Below are 22,521 nucleotides of genomic sequence, written 5' to 3'. Positions count from 1 at the left end.
GAGAGAAAAAGCAAAGCCTAAGAGAGCGAGAAAGCTCCATTCGCTTTCGGAATGGGCACAGTGCCCCCCCCTAAAAAAAAACAAGATTTTTAAAAAGAATACGATTTTTCCGTTCCTGGGAGTAATCCTTCAAGATATATGTCAAAGAGCTCAGGTTTCTTTTATTCTCCTATTTTCATGCTAAACTTTTTTTTTTTTTTTTTTTTTTTTTTTTGCTAACCTACATGCTCCGGACTGATCTGATTTCCCAGACCAAACTTGCGCCTTACACTCTTGTTTCTTGTTTCTGACCCAAGCAGAAAATCCTGGTGCAGTCTTCGCACTCTCTATAACATCAGACTTTTGTGGTTTGCCCTGCTTAATAATACATCTAGCACCGGGATACTAGCGCCTCTTCGAACCTTCCACGTGAATTTTTAGTACACTCTTCTAATCGCCTCTTGCTGTCTCTTTGCCCTAACTCTGTGCACCCTATTCTATGAAACCTCCGCTTTTGCCCTGATAGAACTATCTGCACTCCTCGGAATTTCCACTGTCTCTTCTCTCAACTCAGAAGATAATCAAGTCGTTTCAAAGGTTTAAGGCCCCGGAAGTCCAGTCCCTCATTTCTGATCTCACCTGCCCCTTGCGCTTGTCTGTGGAAGCTGACACCCGGGACAGAAGGCTAACTGAGGCAGATGCTAGCCACCAGGTCCTCCCAGCATCCCTCAGTCCCTACATCTAGTACCTGGCATACCCTGCCCCCTTACCCTGAACTCTGGGTACTGGGTACCAGCACAACCACTGGGCTTCCCACCCCCAGCCCCTCTGGTCCTTGTATAACAGCCACGTGATCTATGCCAGTCTCTTAGCCCAGGCCACCACTTTTGGTAGGCAGCTCCTTTCTTGCTCTCTGTCCCCTCCTCACATGACCAGGCTCAATTTGACCATGTTCACTGTGGACTCTCCCAGATGTCTCTGCTCTGCCTCTGGCTGTGCTCTCCCTCACATCTACAGTAAACCCCTTAGGAACAGTCATGCCCTCCCTTGTAATTCTTTTCTTCATTGACAAGAACCTCCAACTTCTGTGCCTACTACTCATTTCCCCCAGAAAGTTTCCCAGCAGGCTTCCCACTGATGAGTGTTCTCATTCCTGTGTCTTTCATCATGGTCTCTTGAGGCCCAGAGTGACTAGCCCCTTTTAAGATGCAGCCCATTGTCTCTCCGTCTGCCACTGCCTCATTTACTTCTCTGCTACTGTGACAAAGCACCATGGCCAAGGCAAGGTTGCTTAGGGTTCTAGAGGGACAAGAGCCTAGCCAAGCACAGTGGGAGAGTGGCAATGGCAGCATTTTTTCTGGCAGACAAAACAAGTGAGATGGAGCAGAGTTCACCTCTTGACCCACAGGCAGGAAGCAGAGCTGACTGGGAACCGGCCCAAGTCTTGAAACCTCAAAGCCCATTTCCAGTAACACTTCCTTATTCTCCCAAACAGCCACCAATTGGGAACCAAGTATAGGAGGGCCTTCTCATTCAAACCACCATAGACACCGTTTAGCATAGGTAAAATGCATTCTTAGCTTGCTACCTTCTTCCTCCAGTAGAATAAGACTCCTGTGTGTTCTTGCCTCCTTTTTCTCTCTGTCTTTCTGGATTAATGCCAATATCAATGACAAATAGGTCACTTTTTTGGTGAACGGATGACAGTATATTCAAAGCATTTTAAGTTGCCACTGAAGTAAATCTGGATAAGAAACATGGATGTTGCCCATGGCATCTAAAAGGTCTTTTTGCAGATGTATCGGGGACAAACCCTGTTGTAGGATGAGAGTCATTGGGACAGCTTATGTGGATCGTTTTTCATTTGGGCATAGGGGAATGATCAGTAAGTAGAGAATTGAAAAGACGAGGCAACAGAGGCAGGCAGATCTCCCTGAGTTCGAGGCCAGCCTGGTCTACAGAGCAAGTTCTAGCACAGCCTCCAAAACAATACAGAGAAACCCTGTCTCGAAAAAAAAAAATGGGGCAAAAACTTGAGTATGAGGATAATAAGGAGGAAAGGAGTGATGGAGGGGAGGAGCCAGAGTGGGAGGGAACAGAATGCCTTCACATAGGAGGAGACTTGCAGTTGGTTTTTTGTCTGGATTCAGTGTCTTTGGGTCCCATCACAAACCAGTTAGTATTTGCTTGTGCCTAAGCAGCTTTGCTCATAGGGGAGGGCACAAATCCTGTCCTTAGCTGTCGGATCTAGACTTTTTAAATGTTGAAGTACTACAGTAGCTAAGGAATTGAGCTGGTCCGGAAGGATGTTAAGCTGAACTGAAAATGCTATAAGTTTCTCTGGTATCTGGTGAGACAGAGAGGTTAATTGATGAAAAAAGAAAAAAGCTTCAGTCCAGCTGTTTTAGTTCTAAGTCCTGGAAACAATGTCCAGAGTGTCAAAAAGAGGAATAAGATGGTCTATTAGTTCCCCCTTCGGAGGTCACCCAAACTGCTTTGGGGGGGAGGGGATTGGGGGCACTGATTTCAACGGCTTCAAGTTGACACACACCCAGTGACCCTTTTCATTTAGGTAGGTCCTACCTCCTAAAGTTACCACCAGTTCCCAATCCCATTAAGCTATAAATCCATCAATGGATGAATATATTGATAGATAATAGGAAAGTCTTCATGATCCAAACATCTACCAAATGAACCCCAACACAGAACTATATTTGGGACAAAGTCTTCAAAACAAGAACTTATGGGAGCTATTTCAAATCCAAACCATACTGTACAATACCAGTATCTAAAATGTATAAATTGCATTAATGACTTTGGTCCTTAACTTATGGATCTGGCAGTCTAATGACAGAGACAGGTGGTAAACAAGCAACTAATTATATGATTATAAATATATTGGTCAGGGGTGAATCATAATTAGGTATGGGAAAGTCAACTTATGTAGATATGATAAACAATGAAAGCCAGAGAGACATGAATACTATCATAGACACTTATATACAAACACATGAATTTTTTACTGTTTTATAGCTTTTATGATTGGCACCATCTGAATATATGATTTACTCCCAACTGATGGGAGATGTCCTTCTGTATATATGTTTCTCTTATTGGCTGATGAATAAAACACCGATTGGCCAGGCAGGCAGCTATGAGACAAGGAGAATTCTGGGGAGAGGAAGTGAGTGCTGGAGACCCAATGGGAAGGCCATTCACATCAGTCTGTCCAGCAATCTACGGCTGTGCTCAGCAGCTCCACGTACAAGATCACTGGGAGGAACACTGGGAGGTGTGTCTTGGCTGCGTCCTCCAAGATGGGTTACTAGGAAACAGGAGGGATGATCAAATAAGGGTCCTTCACGAGGGAAGCCTCAGAGGTGGGCCGTGGATTCCACCGTTAGAAAACAGTTGTCATGCAGATCTCAGGCTCAAAGCTGTTCGAAAGTAGGTGGATGGGTGTGCCTTTAATGCTATATAAATTAGTGTTTTTTTAATTTTGACCAAAGAGGGTTGCATACAAAATGTTAATAGTAGATGCTGGAGGAATGACTCAGTGATTAAGAGCCCTTGCTGCAGAGGACCCAGGTTCAGTTCCCAGCACCCACATTGGTAGCTCAAAGTCATCAAGAACTCCAGTTTCAGACCATCTGGTGCCCTCTTCTGACCTCTGTAGGCACCAGACAGGCACCTGGGGCACATGCAAACATGCAGGCAAAATACTCAAGCACATAAAATAAAATGAATAAATCATTTTAATGTAATAAGTTAATGGGTACTAATTGAGAAAAATACTTTAAGTTAGGAGATAAGCCTCTTCATTTCATAGATTTGATTCCTGAACATGCTCCCAGGTCTCTTTCTGGTAAACATCTTGGTTTTCATAAATTTTACATGGAAAATTGCAGTGTCAGAGTGAAGTTTTCCAGCATTGGTTTGAAAGGGTAATCCTAGAAGGTGATTAGAACCTTTCAGTCGGAGGTGGGGCTGGAGCGAGAGTTGCTCTGTGTTCAGATGGTCAGTTGCCAGCATCTCATGCATCCTACCAGTGCCTGGCATGCAGCTTCTAGATGCTGGCTCTGAAACTATTGTAAAGTTATAGGGGTTTTACCTTTTTTTTTGTTTGTTTGGTTTGGTTTTTGTTGTTGTTGTTTATTTTTATTTATTTGTTATGTTTTGTTTTCGAGACAGAATTTCTCTGTATATCCCTGGCTCTCCTGGAACTTGCTCTGTAGGCCAGGCTGATCTTAAACTCAGAGATGTGCCTGCCTCTGCCTCCCAAATACTTGGAGTAAAGATGTGTACCACCACTGCCCTTCTGACCCGTTGTAAAGTTTTAATGAGAATTTTTCATATTTCATGTAGAAGATGAGCAAGCCTCTGACACCATCCACATACATACGGAGCCTCAATGTTGGACTCATTAGGAAGCTGTCGGATTTTATTGATCCTCAAGAAGGATGGAAGAAATTAGCCGTAGCTATTAAAAAGCCGTCTGGTGATGATAGATACAATCAATTTCATATAAGGTAATATGCTGTTCATTTTTCTGATCCTTCCCATCACAAGGATTCAGGCATAAACACTGTCTAACATAACTGTCTCTTCTCATCTCTGCTTGATTAGTAGAAAACACAAATTCAGATTAAAATTTGTTGTTGTTGTTTTTCGAGACAAGGTTTCTCTGTATTGCTTTGGAGCCTGTCCTGGCATTCTCTCTGTAGACCAGGCTAGCCTCAAACGCACGTAGATCTGCCTGTCTCTGCCTCTCAAGTGCTGGGATCAAGGTGTGCACCACCACCACCACCACCACCACCACCACCACCACCACCACCCTGCCTCAGCTTTAAATTTTGTGCTATATTTTGCAGTTAAAACTTAATGGCAAAAAAATTGTCTTACATAGAGAGAAAAAATAAATTATTTTTTTTAATAAACCTGATAAAGACTCTAAAGCCTGGGCACCCAAATTGTCCTTCCTGCAAATGTCTGTTCATGTGAAGGCAAACATTTTAAGGTACAAGGGAAACTCAAAAACCAGTTTTTCAAGGATAGTTCATTGATATTTCCTTTAAAATGTAAGGTTGTCACAGCAGTCATTCTAGAGGGAAAGGGCTCTTCCATGCTGAACAGTGTCAGAATAGTAGAATGTATGTTAGCCATGTACAGCCATCAGGGAAGATTGCTTCCCACGGGCCTCGTGGGGCTCAAACATAAAGGTTTTGTCCCCAAATTTTGAATGCATTAAGAAAGAGAAAACTATCTGTTGCTAGTGACAGGGTCTTGCATAGCCAGGGCTGGCCTCAACCTTGTAAGGCTGTCCTTGGACTCCTGATCCTCCTGCCTCTACCCTCTAAGTGCTGGGACCACAGGTATGCATCAGCATACCCAGCCTGAGAGAGGCACTTGTGTCATAAAGAAATCCGAAGCACATTCCCCCTGTCCAAATGAACAGACAGTGCCACCAGTCATGGCCCCAAACTGCATTGTGTGCCTCTAGGTATGATGTAGCAGGAAGAAAACATTACCTACCGTGTGGTTCTTACCAAAAATGTTAACCATGTTTGAAATTACTCATTAAAAAGTAGTCCCGTAAATGGAGACTGAGATACAGACAAGATACCTGGCCTGCATGTAGGGCATGCCATGTGTAGAGGGAGGTTGAAAGAGCTTTCAGAAGAGCAGAGATGTGGACAGATGCTACCAGCTGACCAGTTGGGAAATCTAGATGGAGGGCAAGTTGTTGCTCACTGTGTTATTCTTTCAAAGGTTTTGTAAGTTAGAAATGTTTCCAAATAAAACCTTGGGAAGAAAATCGGAATAAGCTGTTTGGGCTAAGTTTTCAGTGTTACTTTGTAATTTTTAATTTTAAAGAGATGAGATGAAAAAATAAAGATGTCTTCCGTTCTATTTAATTAAATATAGCTGAGGCCAAAGTGTAGGCACATTCTACTTCATGAGGCAGGTTTGTCCATTTAAAAGTCTGCAGCTAGAAGACTATGTCATGTAAGGTGAACGTAAGATACTGCAATGTCGCTAAGTGGTTTAAAAGTGTACACTTTGGTCAGGAGCATTCAGAATTTGGATCTAACCTGGGTAACATTTTGAGTGTGCTGTGTGACTCACAGCTGACTACTCCACCCATCCCAGTGTAGCACACTCATAGTGACATTCTCAGCTTCTCTTTGGGGATATCCTGTAGCTCTCTGAGGTCATATTCGCTAAATATTAACCTGGTGGGTTTGACTGGTGTTCGTATTTGTGTGTTCGTGTTAACTGTGTGTGCATGGTAAGTGTTCATGTTTGTGGAGGCCGGAGGTCAGCCTGGGTTGCATTGCTCACTCTGGCTCCATCTTGTTTTTTGAGACACGGTATCTCAGCAGAGCCTGGAGCTTACAAATTCATCTAGACTAACTAACCAGTGGGCATCAGGGATACACCCATCACGGCCTGTCCAGACCAATATTAGAGCAGGTGCTCCGCACTGGCTTTTCTTCCCTGGATGCTGGGGAATCTGGACCCGGGTCCTTAGCCTTCATACTGGCAACGACAAACACTTTACCAGCTGAGATACCTCCCCTGCCCCAAAAGTTAACTTACTTTTTTTTTAGTTCTTTATTTTATTCCATGTGTATGAATTGCTTTGCCTACATGTATGTATTTGTACCACATGCATGCCCATACCCGTGGAGGGCAGAAGATGACTTTAGATCCCCCTGGAACTGGAAATGCAGGTGTTCGGGAGCTGCCCTGAGGATGCTGGGAACCAAACCCTGGTCCTCTGTAAGGGCAACAGTGTTCTCAATCGCAGAGCGTCCCTCCAGCCTCAGTTGTTAACTTGAACTGTCATCTTCTCTGGCTCCTTTTCTGCTGAGTGTCATTCTCCTAGGTGGGGTCCTTCCGGTTCTCTCACACTCCTGTTCCCTTACTGTCCTCGGGAGGGCCAGTGATCCCGACTGAAGGGGACCGGGAGTGGTGCAGAGATCGGTGTCTGTCTTCCGATGAACTCTCCAGTGTACTAGTTTTGTCTCTTGCTTTTCAGGAGATTTGAAGCCTTACTCCAAACTGGGAAAAGCCCCACGTGTGAGCTGCTGTTCGACTGGGGCACCACAAACTGCACAGTCGGTGACCTTGTGGATCTTCTGGTCCAGATTGAGCTTTTCGCCCCTGCTACTCTCTTGCTGCCGGGTAAACTGGGTGTGGCCAGAGTGCCAGCTGCTGGCTGAAGTGACGAATGGCAGAAATAGAAGTTTTGTTTTTCTTTTTGCTCTTCTATGGGATGAACACACCTGACACTCGAGTCCCCTTCATTCTTTCAGCTCTCCCTAGTCTTTAACCACTGTAAGTGGCTGATGCTCTGGACTGTGCTGCTAAGGCATAGAAACTCAGGGATGGAGTCTCAGCCCCACAAAGGCAGATCGTTTTGTGCCAGGAGGGTTTGTTTAGAGGGATGAAGAATGCGTCCTGCAAGAATTTATTCTTCTGAGCCATGCCTCTGGAGACCCCCATCGGGCGTCGCCTTGGCGAGACTCTCATCATGGCTCCCTTGCACTGCACCCCCGAGTTACTGTTGCTCTGCCTTTCACATCACCCCACTTCTCCTCTCCCTTTGGTACACTAGGGATCTCGACCTTTACTCTGTAAAGAGTCTCCTAGAGTTCTTACTGAACGTGCAGATTCCTGAGCTCCATGCCACACCTTCTCTTTTGGGGTGTGTTTTGATGATTTGGTTGGTTGGTTTAGGTTTTGGTTTTTTGAGACATGGTTTCTCTGTGTAGCACTGGCCATCCTGGAATTCACTTTGTAGACCAGGCTGTCCTTGAACTCACAGAGATCCACCTGCCTCTTCCTTCCAAGTGCTGGGACTAAAGGTGTGCACCACCACTGCCCAGCACCACACCTTCTTAATAGGACTTGTAGCACTGAGTTCAGTGTCTAATGTTTTTGGTCCTTCCCCCCACCCCCGTGTGTGTGTGTGTGTGTGTGTGTGTGTGTGTGTGTGTGTGTGTGTGTGTCTAGTTGTTTGTTTCTGAGATAGAATCTCAGGTAGCCCAGACTGGCCTTGAATTTACTATATAGTCGAGAGCAAAGTTGAACGTGATTCTCTTGCTTCAACCTTCAGAGTGTTGGGATTCCAGGTGGGCACCACCATGCCCACTAGTTCTCTGTTATTCAATAAGTACAGGGTTTCCTAACAGCTCTGAACCACTTTTGTAAACACTATCACTCTGTCTATTCATCTTTATCACAAGGGACAGCACCATACTGGGAATCTTCCTGTGTTTGGTGAGGATGTAGGGCCAACATTTGGGAGCTGCACGTGAGTTCCTGGTTATCTTAGTTAGGGATTCTGCTGCTGTGAAGAGACACCATGACCACAGCAACTCTATAAAGAAAAACATTAGGCTTAGTTCGTTATTGTCATGGTGGGAAGCATGGCATCACAGGGGGCAGGCATGGTGCTGGAGAGGTAGCTGCAAGTTCTACATACTGATTGTCAGGCAAGAGAGAGCCAGAGAGAGACTGAGCCTGGGCCTGGCTTAAGCATCTGAGACCTTAAAACCCTGGTGACACACTTCCTCCTACAAGGCCACACCTCCTAAGAGTTCCACTCCTTATGATCCTACGGGGTTCATTTTCATTGAAACTACCACACTGTTTTTCCAGACTTTTCCTTACACAGAGGCTAATTTTGTCTTCTGGTTCCGTAGATGCTGTTCCCCAAACTGTCAGCAACATACCTTCTAGAGAAGCTGCAACGGTGGCGCAGATGCACGGGCCCTGCCATGAAAAAGTCAGGACATTGGGAACGCCTATGCCGAGGCTGGAGCAAAGCTGTGGGCCACCTGACTCCTCAAGGCCAGACAATGAAAGCTTAGAGTTCAGCGATGCTGATATTCGTAAGTAACATTGCCTATGCTTTCCCACTGGTGGATTCACCATTATGGTGATTTAAAGAAAACCTCTTGCCATCTGTGCTGTGGTCAGAAGCAGGTTGGCAGTATCCTTAGACACGTGTTTTCCTCTGTGTTTATTAAGCACCATCATCATCGCGTCAGTTACTATTCTTTCAGTGACTTGAAGCAATGTGCCATGCAAACAGCCACGGAACTAAGAAAGAAAACAAGTCAGTGTGGTGTTGTACACCTGTGCTCTGGATACCGGGAAGGCAAAGGCAGGAAGGCCCAGGGTTTGAGGCCAGCTTCATCTGGGTAGCACATACAAGGCCAACCTGGTCTGTGTGATACCCTATCTCAAAAGCAAATGTATAAATAAAATAATTTTCACATGTGACTCAAGTTTTGGAGACAGAACTTAGCCAAATAAGTATTTTGGGTGAAGATACAGTGTTTGGTACAGAATCACCAAGTGTAATTGTCACACAAAAGGTTACAGTTGGTATTTCATGTGAGTGCTTGTGCATGCTTACGTGTGTGTGTGTGTGTGTGTGTGTGTGTGTGTGTGTGTAATCCTCAAATTGAGAAACTGTCAACTACTAAAGCCACATCCCTTCATTTAAGCACCTCTTCCTTGTTTTGTCGACACGATAGGTTTTCACAGTTTTTCGTTCTATGAACTGAAGAGTATCACTAATAACTTTGACGAGCGACCGGTGTCTGTGGGTGGCAACAGAATGGGAGAGGGAGGCTTTGGAGTGGTGTACAAAGGCCGCCTGAACGACACAGCCGTGGCCGTGAAGAAGCTTGGAGCGGTAAGCCATCTTCCTCCTGTCAGAAAAGGCTGTCAGTTAACCTCGGGATTTATTATCTCAGCACTCACTCTCTTTAAGGAAGCCCCATCCTAAGCTGCATCTCTTACTGGGTAAGAATCTGGTGAGGGCTGTGAAGCTGAGCCCTAGGAAAATGTTTATGGACACAGATGTAGAATCATGTTTGTATTTGTGAAAGTTCATGAGATAGAGTTAAGAAGCCTTGCACCACAGTGCCGCTTACATAATTTAGATTCAAGGTAAGATACTAAGAAAATATTATCTGGATACTTTTGTATGGACTGACTCATTTAAAAATACCATTTAGGTGCCAGTGAGATACTTTGGTAGGTAAAGGTGCTTGTCACCAAAAGCCTGGCAATCTAAGTTTGATCCCTGGGGGCCATATGGTAGAAGAAGAGTACTGACTCCTACAAGTTGTCCTCCGACCTCCACATGTTCACTGTGGCACAGGCATGAGCATGTGTGCGCATGTGCATGCACACACACACACACACACACACACACACACACACACATGCACGCACACACTCGTGCACATGCACAATAAATAAATGCAATTTTAAAAATAACATATACTTTTTTGAAACAGGGTCTCTCTATGTAGTCCTGGCTATTCTAGAATTCACTCTGTAGACCAGGCTGGCCTCAAACTCACAAAGATCTACCTGCCTCTGCCTCCCAAGTGCTAGGATTAAAGGCATGTACCACCATGCCCAGAAAAATACTATTTTTTAAATGCTCGTTATAAAAAAAGAGTTTCCTTGCCTGTTGTTTGTTCCTATTTCTATAAGGCTTTTTTATCTTTAATTATTTTTTATCAGTCTGCTATATCTTTAAAAATGTCAATATCCTGCATATGTATATAACACAGTATCCATCATTTGTATTGCAGGTGCTTTCGTAGGACTTAATTCTCTTTTTTCTATTCACATTTACTTTCATGGTGTTACACAGAATTCTTTTTTAAAATTTCTCTGTGGTGAAGTTCTATATTTCATTTTGTTTCTACTCAATAAGGTTTATGGTTTTTTTCCTTTCTCCAAAATAATATGGACCTAGGGCAAATCACTTGTATTTCTAGATGTCAATAATTCTATAAAACAAAGAGAATAACCTTGTGGGGAACAAGTGTACCCCTGTATGAGCAGATCATGAATGAGCTTTTGTGACATGAGAATGGTCATGTCAAAGACCCCAGTGCCTCAGGCTCATGGGAAGGGAAGGGCAAGGCCTTCCTCCAGTCTGAGTATGGATGCTAACAAATGGTTGGCCTTTAGGTAAAGCCAGTGCATGTAACTCAGCCTCTATTTCCTCATCCCAGGTGACTGCAGCCTGAGGCTGCTGCCCTGCAAAGACCCCCCCACCCACCCCCAAGATTAGCTCACAGGCATCCTAGGACATGCTGTGTGTACTAAACACACTGAGTATCTGGGTTGCTGGTATGTCACCATCTTGCCACATGGGTCACTTGATTCCAGCTTTGTGTTACTTATGTCTGTCTGTCTGTGTCTCTTGTCACTCCCTGTCAGATTGTTAGAACCCAGCCATGCAGATGGTAGCAAGACATTATTTTTTACTCATTTTCCTGTACTGTTATTGAATCCTGGGTCAGCACCTTACATATGTTAGGCCAGTAGTTTACCACTGAGCTACATCCCAGCCCTCATAATGACTCACTTGGAGCAAAGGTCAAGCTGCATAAGCCACCCTTGAACTCACTCTGTAAGCCAGGCAGGCCTTGAACTTGATGTTCTCCAGCCTCAGCCTCCCAGTTATCTGGGACTACAATCCTGAGTCACCTGTTTTGCCATGTGATATTAAAGTAAGCAAATAAGTAGGGGACTCTTTCTTGACCCCCGTCCAACTTCACAAGCCACAAGGTTATTGCATTGTGTTACAATATATATTTTTATTTTCCTAGATGGTTGAAATCAGTACTGAGGAACTAAAGCAACAGTTTGATCAAGAAATTAAAGTCATGGCAAAGTAAGTGTTGATTTGCCAGTGTGGCATGGGCAAGAGCATGGCATAGGGCAAGGGGACCCAGCTTCTCCCCCAAAGTGTGCAGATTCCGGTGTGTAAAGATACAGGGTTGAGACCAGCACTGTTGATTCTCCAAGTATATGATACATATGCTGGCAGATTAAAAGAAGCTGGTATTTTACATCACAACAAAGTTACAGAGGACTTGAAGTGCTTCCCATTATCAGATGTTCTACTCCAGGAATAAAAAAAAAACTATTTATAAATCCAAGAATGATGGTATACTCCTGTAATCCCAGCACTTGGGAGGTTAAGGTAAGGGATTGTGAATTCAATGACAGCCTGTGCTATGTTGCAAGTTCTAAGATAGCCTATATAGGAAGACTTTCTCAATAAATAAATAAATAAATACAAAGACTGTTTACAAAATAACAGACCCTCCAAGAAGTTAAAATTCAGAGGAAACTAAGGAAATACTATATACAAAGACTTTGAGGCTATATTGATGTAGAATGTAGGAAATTACTGCGCTCCATAAGGAAGGGAGGAGAGCTGAGTCAAAAAGCGTAACAATCACAGTGATTGGCATTTGAGTCTATGCATTATGCCATACCCGGTACTGCCTACTTTAAGTTCATGGACTCATTTCATTCTGAGAACAATGAGTACAACGTCCTTTATTTAAAAAAAAATAAGTTTTAGAAGTGTGAAATAATTTGCCCAAGGTCACATTGCCAGCAAGTATTAGAGATTGGTTCTGGTACAGGTGTATCTAATTCCAAAGCTTTTGATCTGAATCCTAAGAAGGATTTTAAACAGTCACCATGAGGCCATCGCTACCCATCACCCACTCTAGTTATTTGCCCTCATAAAATAGCTAACAAACTGAGAGTAACTCGTGTGTAGTAAAAATGTGTACATGGAAGCAACAGCCAAAGCCCTCCTCAGATCTGACCTCACCTCCGCCTCCAGTGCCCAGTTCTAAGCGTAACTTGTGGCCCAGGAGGTGAGCTGCCTGCCATGAACAAGGCTTGGGTTTCATCACCAACACAATTAAAATGACATGTGGTGTCACACACTTGTCACCCTCTAGATTGCACTACATCTCAGCCTCTAATGCTACACTTTTTAAATGCCACTTTCTGGACCTTAGTATCAGAATGACCAAGTCCAGATTTCTTAGCTCTATCCGTTCGGGAGTAAAATTATAACATATTATGAAGGTTAGTGAAACAAAATAGGTGAGCCACCACCTACTTTATAGACAGTAGAAATTCGATGTGTATTATCTACTTGTGCTTAAAATCTGCAAATGTGGTGGAAATGGGGGCTTTATCAGTTCCACTTACACTTCTCAGAGTATTTCTGGCTGTAGAAGTCTGATTTTATTATATATGAAGAATTAAAGATGGCGTGGAATGAGCAGAATGAATAAGCCCTGAATGTCGTGTGCTGTGTGTGCTTCAGGGCGCTCACAGGTATTCATTAATTCTCACAGCATCTGCATTGTGTGGTGCTGCTATGCTAGTGCCCTGTTCTGTATGCTGGGAAGCTCTGAGACTGGCGTTGTCAGCTTGCCGTGTGTCACAGGTCCAGTAGGTGGCAGGACTGCGCTTTCAGCTGAGGCCTGAAGTTTTGTTATTCTGTAGCCTTTGTACTCATTTCTCTCAAATGTACAGAAAACTCAGATTGTAGACAAGCATGTTGTTAAAGACCACAAGCATGAAAATTCAGTGTGACTGAAAACCATTCCTGTAAAGCAGTGCCTTGGGTGTGTTAGAGTTTTGTTATGTTCATGGATTTGTCCATGTTCTAAGTTTCCAGGCCTTGAAAGTGCATTGGACAAAGATGGGCGTCAACCTTGTTCTGAACTAACCTGTCTCAGGTTCCACTGATCTGATCAAATGTGACTATAGAACTGGGAGAGGTTCACTTCTGCTGTGGGTCAGTGTCACTGAAACAAGAACCGGCTGCAGGAAAGAATCAACGATTTCAGTGAGCGTGTTAGCATGTTATGAGCACCTGTCACATTACATATGCTATAATGACATATTATATAACACACACATATATATGCAGTTACCTCTTTCTGGTAAAACTCTTAAATTGAGTGACTCCTAGAAATATTTAGTATAACAGTTTTGCATGCTACCCCACTTGTACAGGTGTCAGCATGAAAACCTGGTAGAGCTGCTTGGCTTCTCAAGCGACAGCGACGACCTGTGTTTAGTGTATGCTTACATGCCCAATGGTTCCCTGCTGGACAGACTGTCCTGCTTGGTAAGACACCTGTCACCAGGTTTTCTCACTTTCTGTTTGTATGTTTGGATTGCTAGTGTCCACATTTGTTCGGGATCGCTTAAACCACGTTAAACTTACTATTTTCTTGTTCCGTGAAATGATGCCGTTTATGTGTTGACAGGTATCGAAAATTTAAAATGCAAAAGCATCAGTCAAGGCTGGGTATTGATGATGGTCTCATGTATTTTTCTTTTCTTTATTTTTTTTGTTTTATTTTTTGTTCTTATTTTTTCTCTTCCTTTTTTTTGTTTAAGTTAGAAACAAGCTTGTTTCACATGTCAACCCCAGCTCCCTCCCCTCCTCCCCATCCCTCCCTACCAGACCCCCCCCAGCCCCCCGCCCAGTCTACTCCAATCCCCAGGGAGGGTGAGGCCCACCATGATGGATCTCCAAAGTCTGTCATGTCATCCAGGGTAGGGTCTAGGCCCTCCTTCAAGAGTCCAGGCTGAGAGAGCATCCCTCATTGTGGGATGGACACTCCAAGTCCATTTGTATGCCAGGGATAAATACTACCCAAGGTCCCATAGATTACCTAGGCCTCCTCACTGACACCCACATTCAGGGTTCTGGGTCAATCCCATGCTTTCTACACAGCCATCCATCTGGGGTCCAAGAGCTCCCCCCTTGTTCAGGTCAACTGTTTCTGTGGGTTAAACCAGCCCAGGTATTTTTATTTTCAAGTGAGGAGTACAGAGTCCATTTAATCTTAGTTGAGATTATTTTTTGCACGCTTTAAAAATTGTCATCCTGAATTCTTAATGATACGGCTAGTAATACAAAAGTGACTACAAAATATACTGTTATGGGTTTTCTACAGATTTTTTTCACCTAGACCATTATTTAAAATCAGGTTTTTTTCCATAAGGATGGAACCCCACCACTTTCTTGGCACATGAGATGCAAGATTGCTCAGGGTGCGGCTAATGGCATCAGTTTTCTGCATGAAAATCATCATATTCATAGAGATGTTAAAAGGTAAATCTACTATGGGGAAGCTTTTGAAGCCATCTTTAAAGAATAATTTTCTCTTGCTCTTTTCATTCCCCCTTTGCATGTTTATCTTAACATGCTGTGGTTAGACTTCCCCCAGCACTGGAAAACCCTTTGCACTATACACACCTATGATCTCCATCATTCCAAGCCCTCTGACCTACTTCTTCTTGGGGAGATTAAGTGTTTTCTTGGGTTTTGGATCACTGATCTCTCCTGAATCACCTTCATCCTCCATGGATGTTTTTCAGTCCTCTCCACTCTTATGTTATTTACCTAGTTAAATATTTACCTGCTATGTTCTAGACATTGTGCATGATATGGTCAGCAGATGTACCTCAAAGCAGAGTTCAACGTATCAATCATATAATCACAAAATAATTGTTTTAGCGTTTATTATAGTGTTGCGTATTACTATCAAGAAGGATTTTGAAAAAAAAATGATATTTAAGCTGAGACCTGAACAATGAGCAGGAGATAAGGAAGCATAGTCTGAGGATAGTTGTGCAGAAGATGAGGAAAGTATTCTAGAAAGCGTAAGCCTATAAGATGCATCTTAAGAGGGAATAAGAGGGGACTGGAGAGATGGCTCAGTGGTTAAGAGCACTGGCGCTCTTCCAGAGGTCCTGAGTTAAGTTCTTAGCAGGTGGCTCACAAGTGGAATCTGATGCCCTCTTCTGGAATAAAGGTGTACATGCAGATAGAGCACTTATTTACATAAAATAAATAAATCTTTTTTTAAAAGGGAATATGAAATCATCGTGAGTTACAGAAAGTAAAAATGATTACAGTGTGACTGATGTGCCGAAAGTGAGGGGTAGAAGACATGTGAGGAAATTAAATAAATGAGCAGGGAATCAAGTCATATGGGACCCAGTAGATGAAGGCAAGGGTTTGATCATAAATGTAATGAGACGCTGTTGAAAGTTATAAAAGTACGGTAGTGGTTCTCAACCTTCTTAGTGCTGCAACCCTTCATACCGTACCTCATGTTGTGGTGACCCCTGCCATAAAATTATTTTGTTGCTACTTCCTAACTAGTTATGAATTGTAATTTAAATATCTGATATGCGCCGGGTGGTGGTGGCACATGCCTTTAATCCCAGCACTTGGGAGGCAGAAACAGGAGAATCTCTGTGAGTTCGAGACCAGCCTCATCTACCGAGCGAGTTCCAGGACAGGCTCCAAAACAATACAGAGAAACCCTGTCTCGAAAAAACAAAACAAAGCAAAATATCTGATATGCATGATATCGGATAGTCAACCCATGTGAAGATCTCATCTAACCCCCAAAGGGATCCCACAACTCACAGGTTGAGAACTGATGGACTACAGTATCATATTCAAGTTTTGCAAATCAATCTGAGTCTAACATAGAGAGCAGTTTAAAATCAGGGGTAATTAATAGAGCATTACAGACATCTTGGTAGACATGCTCACTGCACAAGTGAGCAGACACAAGCGATTGAGGTAGAAAGACATGTTTATGCCTTAGCCATAGAGAGTCCAGGAAGAGGGAAGTTTCAGTCATAGCCTTTGAACTTCCAGCGCCCACAGTTGCACTCTGGGAATTATTGTGACATGACTCACTTACATGGAAAGGACCAGAAGAACTCCAGGTTGGGGTGGGCTTAGGAGAGGTGTGCAGTCTGTGTTGGAAATTCTTTTAAGATGGAGAGGCTAGTCAAACGGTATGACATACAGATTTCTAGGCAGAAGTCTGAGCTGAAGATATGTGTACAGCACTTGCATGGACACGATGCTTGAAGAATTATCGGTTAATTATGGAAAGGTACAGCATAAGGGCCCAGGGTTAAATCCAAAAGACCCCTAAGACATAATGGCCAAACACAAGGGAACAGTCCCCAAAAGACATCTAATAAACTATATAAACACACAGGTAAATGAAAGCCCACACATGGATTGTACTGTCTCCAAAATCAGGTAAAGAAAGTTTGCCAAGAGGGGTGGGTAGAAGTCAGGTTAACCCATTGGATTAATACCTTGCAGGTCAGTCATGAGTTTATGGAGAACTATTTCCATTTAGGAACTGAGTTAGAAGTCAGATTGTATGGGGGGCAGAGCGGGAGCTAGAAAACTGGAAATAGAATAGAAACATTCTTCTTATCATATTTTGATACTAAAATGTAACATCTGAAAACAGATATATCATTTAGGAATCCCTTAAGATTGCCAGGACTGGTTCATGCTTAAATGGCTATGAGAAGGGCCTAAGAGAAGAAGGAAAGAATACAATAGAGAAAAACGAGACAAGTCTTAAACTAAGGTCATGGAGAATGCCAGGAGCCACACAGAGGAGGGGGCTGGTTCAAAGAGCAGCCAGTCTCTGTGTCTGATGAGCTGGGAATTCTGCTCACTGTCTTCTGTCCTTCCTAGGTATTCTATGCCACGCTGTTGCAAAGGCTTATTGGATGTGCCTGAAAATTCACACTTCTCATTTTTCCCCAGTAACATTTGTTGACTTTTATCAACTTCTTTTTCAAGCGCTTCTACTGGACAAAACCAATTTATACTGGGTCTCAGTTATTCCCTCCCATAGTGGCAGCTTAAGGTCCTAAAAGGCATGTTTGATGATAGCATCAGTTGCCTGTTCCAAAAGCTGAATGGTGTCCTGGTGCCCAAGGATAAATTCTTGCTTGCTCTGGTATCTCTGCCCTTCTTCCCAGCATTCTCTCTGACCTGAAAATCCTGCCTAGCTATTGTCCATTTAACTTTTTATTAAGCCAATCACATAGTGTAAAAGAATATTCCACAAGACTGCCATGTAATACATATGGTATGCAAATACACCCCATTAGAAAATTGAATTTCTTCCTATGAACAGTGCTTTTGGCCTAAGGAGGTAGCTCAGTAGTAAGGCTGTTGACCACCTTGTGTGAAGCTCTGGGGCTAGTCACCAGCACCATTATAAATTTTGTTTTGAAAGAAAGCTCCCTTGGAAGGCTGTCTGTGGCATACCCAAACTTCACCTCCATTAAGAGGACATTTTATTATGTTTTTATTCCCTTAAACATCTCTCTTCTAGATACAGGAAAGAAAGCAAAATAGCAATTTCTCTCTTCCTGTCATCTGAATAATTGACTGATTTAAACACATCTCAGTCTTCTATACTGCATCTCTCAAATGACACACAATGTAACTAATATATACCTACTACTAATATATATATGCATATATACGCATATACCTCTTTCTAAGAACCTATTTGACCTCATAGGCAAAATGTTTTATTTAAATAAGAAAAAAATGCTTTCTTCCTTCAAATTTAATTTTTTTTCCAGTGCAAATATCTTGCTAGACAAAGACTTTACTGCCAAAATATCTGACTTTGGTCTTGCCCGGGCTTCGGCAAAGTTTACCCAGACAGTCATGACAAGCCGAATTGTGGGCACAACGGCTTATATGGCACCTGAAGCTCTGCGGGGAGAAATAACACCCAAATCGGATATCTACAGCTTTGGTGTGGTACGTGATCATTCTCTTTATTGTCCTGCATGGATTCTTTATAGTGTGTGCATGTGCATGCGCATGCCACAGCATACATATGCCAAGAGCCAGAGGGTGGCTTTTGGGAACCAGTTCTCTCCTCCCAACATCCACCATGTTGGTTCCAGGGAACCAAACTCAGGCTGTCAGGGTTGGTGGCAAGTGCCTGTACTAGCTAGGCCCTCATTCCGGCCCATGATGATGCTTTTGAAATTGTGAATTAAATTAGGATGCTTTAGTACACGTGTCTTATTTAGCTCTCTTATATAAATATATAAACTATCCATATTAGCCTATAGTTACACCAGAAAGTTATGAACAATTCTCAATATGCAATACTTTTGAGTTGGCTTCTTTTTCATTGCTGCAAGGAGAGATTTTCTTATTGTGGATCCAAACGAAGCTTAAATTGAGTCAGAACACAAAATTAGTCCTGTCACATAATAGGTGCTTTATTTCTCTTGCCTTTTTTGTCATTCTATCATCTAACAGATGTGGAGAATGAGGGGTGAGATTAATGGGGCCTCACCTTCATCTTAGTCTTCCAAATATGTTTCATTTATGAAAACAATTTTACTCCACCATAGGGTTAAAGCACAGGGTTGTAAAAATGTGGCTACTGGCTAGAAAATAAGGTTCTCCTGAGAGACCTGTAATAGTGAAAGTGCCTGGAGTTCCCTTAATGTATGTCCAGGAAAATTTTTTGTAGCCATAGGTTTATGCAGGAATTACTAGGTAGATTTCTGTAAACATCCATGTTCCAGGCCAGTGGTTAGCACAACAAGAAAGCCTTGCTTAGCGTCTGAGGAGTCCCAGAACTCAGTCCATAATCATTTTAATTTCCTTTTTTTTTTTTAAGATTTATTTACTTATTATGTACATAGCTTTCTGCCTGCACGTATGCCTGCAGGCCAGAAGAGGGCACCAGATCTTACTATAAATGGTGTGAGCCACCTTTTAGTTGCTGGGAATTGAGCTCAAGACCTCTGGAAGAGCAGTCAATACTCTTAAACTCTTAGTCATCATCTCTCCATCCCTCCTTTTAATTCCTAATCCATGTCTTCATCGTTTTGCTAATGTATCCTTTTGTCTTCCTAGGTTTTATTAGAGCTAATCACCGGACTTGCGGCTGTGGATGAAAACCGTGAGCCTCAATTACTAGTAAATAATTCATTTTTGCCAGTCTTTTCTGCTTTTGCCTTTGTGGTCTTAAATTTATATGTGTAAATATGACATATAGAAATGGCATTTCTGACATAATTCTGGCTATGTGTCGTGACATAGTGAAAGCTCATGATATGTTTACAGTCTTAGGTGTGCTGGATGTGTGCCTAAAAAGATTATTTATATAGTCCTTGTTCCAGTGTCTTTGTAGCAAAAATGAGAAGAAAGATGGTTTGCCTGTGGTTTGTTACTTTCCAGGTTATACAGGCCCTGGATGGTGGAACCATTTTCAGGTCATAGGGAAGAAAAATTATAGTTTTTGTTCATATCCATGTAAGAATATAAATGCCAGTAATACTCATTGTGGAGTATTTTACTTGCAAAGTTAAAACACTGCCCTGCTGTACTACCATTCCTACCCTTCTTGATGCCAGGGATGGAGAGATGACAAAGCAGTCAAGAGCTCATACTGTTTTTCCAAAGGCCCATGTTTAGTTCCCAGCAGACACATTAGGTGTCTTACAACTGCCTGTAATCCCCGTTCCAGATCTGAGGCCTCTGATCTCCACAGACACCTGCATACTTGTACACATACCGGGACAGGCGCGCGCGCACACACACACACACACACACACACAGATAATTACAATAAGACTTCAGAAGGACAACAAAAGTCTTAGTGTCAATACTAACTTGAGTAAACGGTAGCATGTGAGATTGTTACAAATATTTGCCACTAAACAAAAATGTTCATGGTCTGTTGGAAATGCAATATTACAATAGTATATGTAATATATTTACATTGGAAGATATTTGTGAGAATACTCTAATGGTATTCAGATTTTTATAATGGCAAATCAAAAGGTAAAATTTATGTTAATGAGAAATAAAAAGCTCTCTGTCCTATCAGTTATGAGAGAAGCCTAAATTGGAGTTGCCATATTTGAGCTGTTTGTATATGAACACAGACAAAATTCAGGGTGGGGTTGTATTAAAGACATAGACATTAGAAATACGGAGTCAGGGAGATGTTTTGCTGCCAGTGACACACTTCCTCCTGCAAAGCCATACCTCCCAATCCAACCCAAACAGCACCACCAATAGAAAACCAAATGAGCCCATGGTGAGCATTCCATTCAGACCACTGCACCCAAGATGACCTCTCATTTCAGATGTCTTCAAAGATCATTTTTCCACATGAGGTCATATTTGCAGCCTCCAGAAGCCAGGACGTAGACATACATAGATACACATCTCTGGGGCTACCACTCAACTGACTGTTCAGCCCCCAGCACCATCTCCTCCTGGTTCATCTCCCAGTCCTTCTTTCTCTTTGATTCCCCAGCCTGAGTTCCTGTCGATAAGTGCGGGGTGTCTGGGTCTAGAAGGTGGAATTGCATTTTCAAAAATTATCAAGAAGTTGATGACTCTGAACTGGCCACTGCTGCAACAGAAATTCGAGCAGTCAGCTCATCACAAAAAAGACAAGGATTATAAAGCAGATGGGTAGGAGTAAATGGGAATAAGACTAGTAAATCAGTAACGTGTGCATGTGGTGTACATTTCCTTATCTGCAATTTGTCCTGTGTGGCCTCAAGTCCTCAGGAAGTTATAAAAAATCGTAAGATAAGAGTACAGGTTATTTCAAAAATAGACAAATTTAAGTAATTTATATTTATATTCTCATTTCTTCCATGTTGAAGCTTTTAACCAAGGTTTAATGTCCATTTTGTAGCTGGATATTAAAGAAGAGATTGAAGATGAAGAGAAGACAATTGAAGATTACACCGATGAGAAGATGAACGATGCTGACCCTGCTTCCGTTGAAGCGATGTATGCTACAGCTAGTCAGTGTCTGCACGAAAAGAAAAATAAGAGGCCAGACATTACGAAGGTACCACTTTTATACCCATACACACGTGGATACTGTGGGGGTCGTTATCCTTTACTAAGTAGACATTTCAAGGCATTTGTGTAATGTTCTTTTGTTCTTTCTTTTTGAAAGGTTCAACAGCTGCTACAAGAGATGTCTGCTTAAAACCAATGAAATAGACTTCATATATATGTATATGTATACATTTATGTGCGTGTGTACACATAGTACGTGCACGCACACACACTCTATAAGCACTTGCCTCCTCACACACCCCCCTTTTGTTTTTACTTCTTGTGGTCATGGAGACTGAACAAGCACTTTGTCACTGAACTACATCACCAGCATGTTTTTTGTTTTTGTCTACCTAAATTTCTTTATCTTTAACAAGGCAGCATGGCACAGTGTACTGGTGAATTAATGGGTGTGTCCCCACACTGCAAAAGTGAGAGTAGTGTGGCAGCACTTGGCCTACTTTGTATGGAGCTCATTTTCCACGGCAACATCACCAAACTACAGCAACTACAAGAGTCAGGAAAACAGCACTCCCCTGTAGGATAGAGACGCTAGGATTTTAGGGGTTTGTTGTTGTTGCTGTTGTTGCTGTTGAACACAGGGTCTCTGTGTAACCCTAGACGTGCTGGAACTCTCTTTCTCTGTAGACTATGCCCGCCTTGAACTCAGAGATCTGCCTGCCTCTGCCCCCCGAGGGCTGGGACTAAAGGCCTACACCACCACTGTCTAGCCAGAGATTCTGGTTTGAACTCAGTAGGTCCCACTAAAGCTCTGGTCCAGCTGTTAGCTACCCTAAGCCTCAGTTTTGGCTTTTCTTTTTTGTTAATGAACTCTGTGGTCCTGTAAATAACTCTTCCTAAGTTCCTGTAAGTATTCCCCACCACCGCTCCTGTAATCCTAATTAAACTCATTGGGTCACCAACGTAGACAAGGTGGACTTAGTTGTTCAGTCCTGTCATTGGTGTCCTAATGTGAA

General features: G+C 42.7%; 1 protein-coding gene across 1 annotated transcript in view; it reads left to right on the top strand.

The window, feature by feature from the left end:
• Irak4 (interleukin 1 receptor associated kinase 4) overlaps positions 1-22,521 on the top strand; it is a 22,932-nt gene extending 411 nt beyond the window's left edge. Inside the window, exons 2-12 of the mRNA XM_013111016.3 lie at positions 4,345-4,508; positions 7,022-7,167; positions 8,691-8,879; positions 9,531-9,691; positions 11,634-11,698; positions 13,861-13,975; positions 14,862-14,971; positions 18,289-18,472; positions 19,592-19,654; positions 21,393-21,551; positions 21,663-22,521. Of these exons, the coding sequence (XP_012966470.1) occupies positions 4,348-4,508; positions 7,022-7,167; positions 8,691-8,879; positions 9,531-9,691; positions 11,634-11,698; positions 13,861-13,975; positions 14,862-14,971; positions 18,289-18,472; positions 19,592-19,654; positions 21,393-21,551; positions 21,663-21,695 (1,386 nt within the window). The 5' untranslated portion in view covers positions 4,345-4,347 and the 3' untranslated portion in view covers positions 21,696-22,521. The remainder of the gene's footprint in view (positions 1-4,344; positions 4,509-7,021; positions 7,168-8,690; positions 8,880-9,530; positions 9,692-11,633; positions 11,699-13,860; positions 13,976-14,861; positions 14,972-18,288; positions 18,473-19,591; positions 19,655-21,392; positions 21,552-21,662) is intronic.

This window comes from Mesocricetus auratus, unplaced genomic scaffold (assembly GCF_017639785.1).
Source record: "Mesocricetus auratus isolate SY011 unplaced genomic scaffold, BCM_Maur_2.0 Super-Scaffold_100010, whole genome shotgun sequence".
In the NCBI taxonomy this organism is placed as follows: Eukaryota; Metazoa; Chordata; class Mammalia; order Rodentia; family Cricetidae; genus Mesocricetus; species Mesocricetus auratus.
The sequence above is the reverse complement of the archived record's forward strand: the minus strand, read 5'-3'. Positions and strand labels throughout refer to the sequence as shown.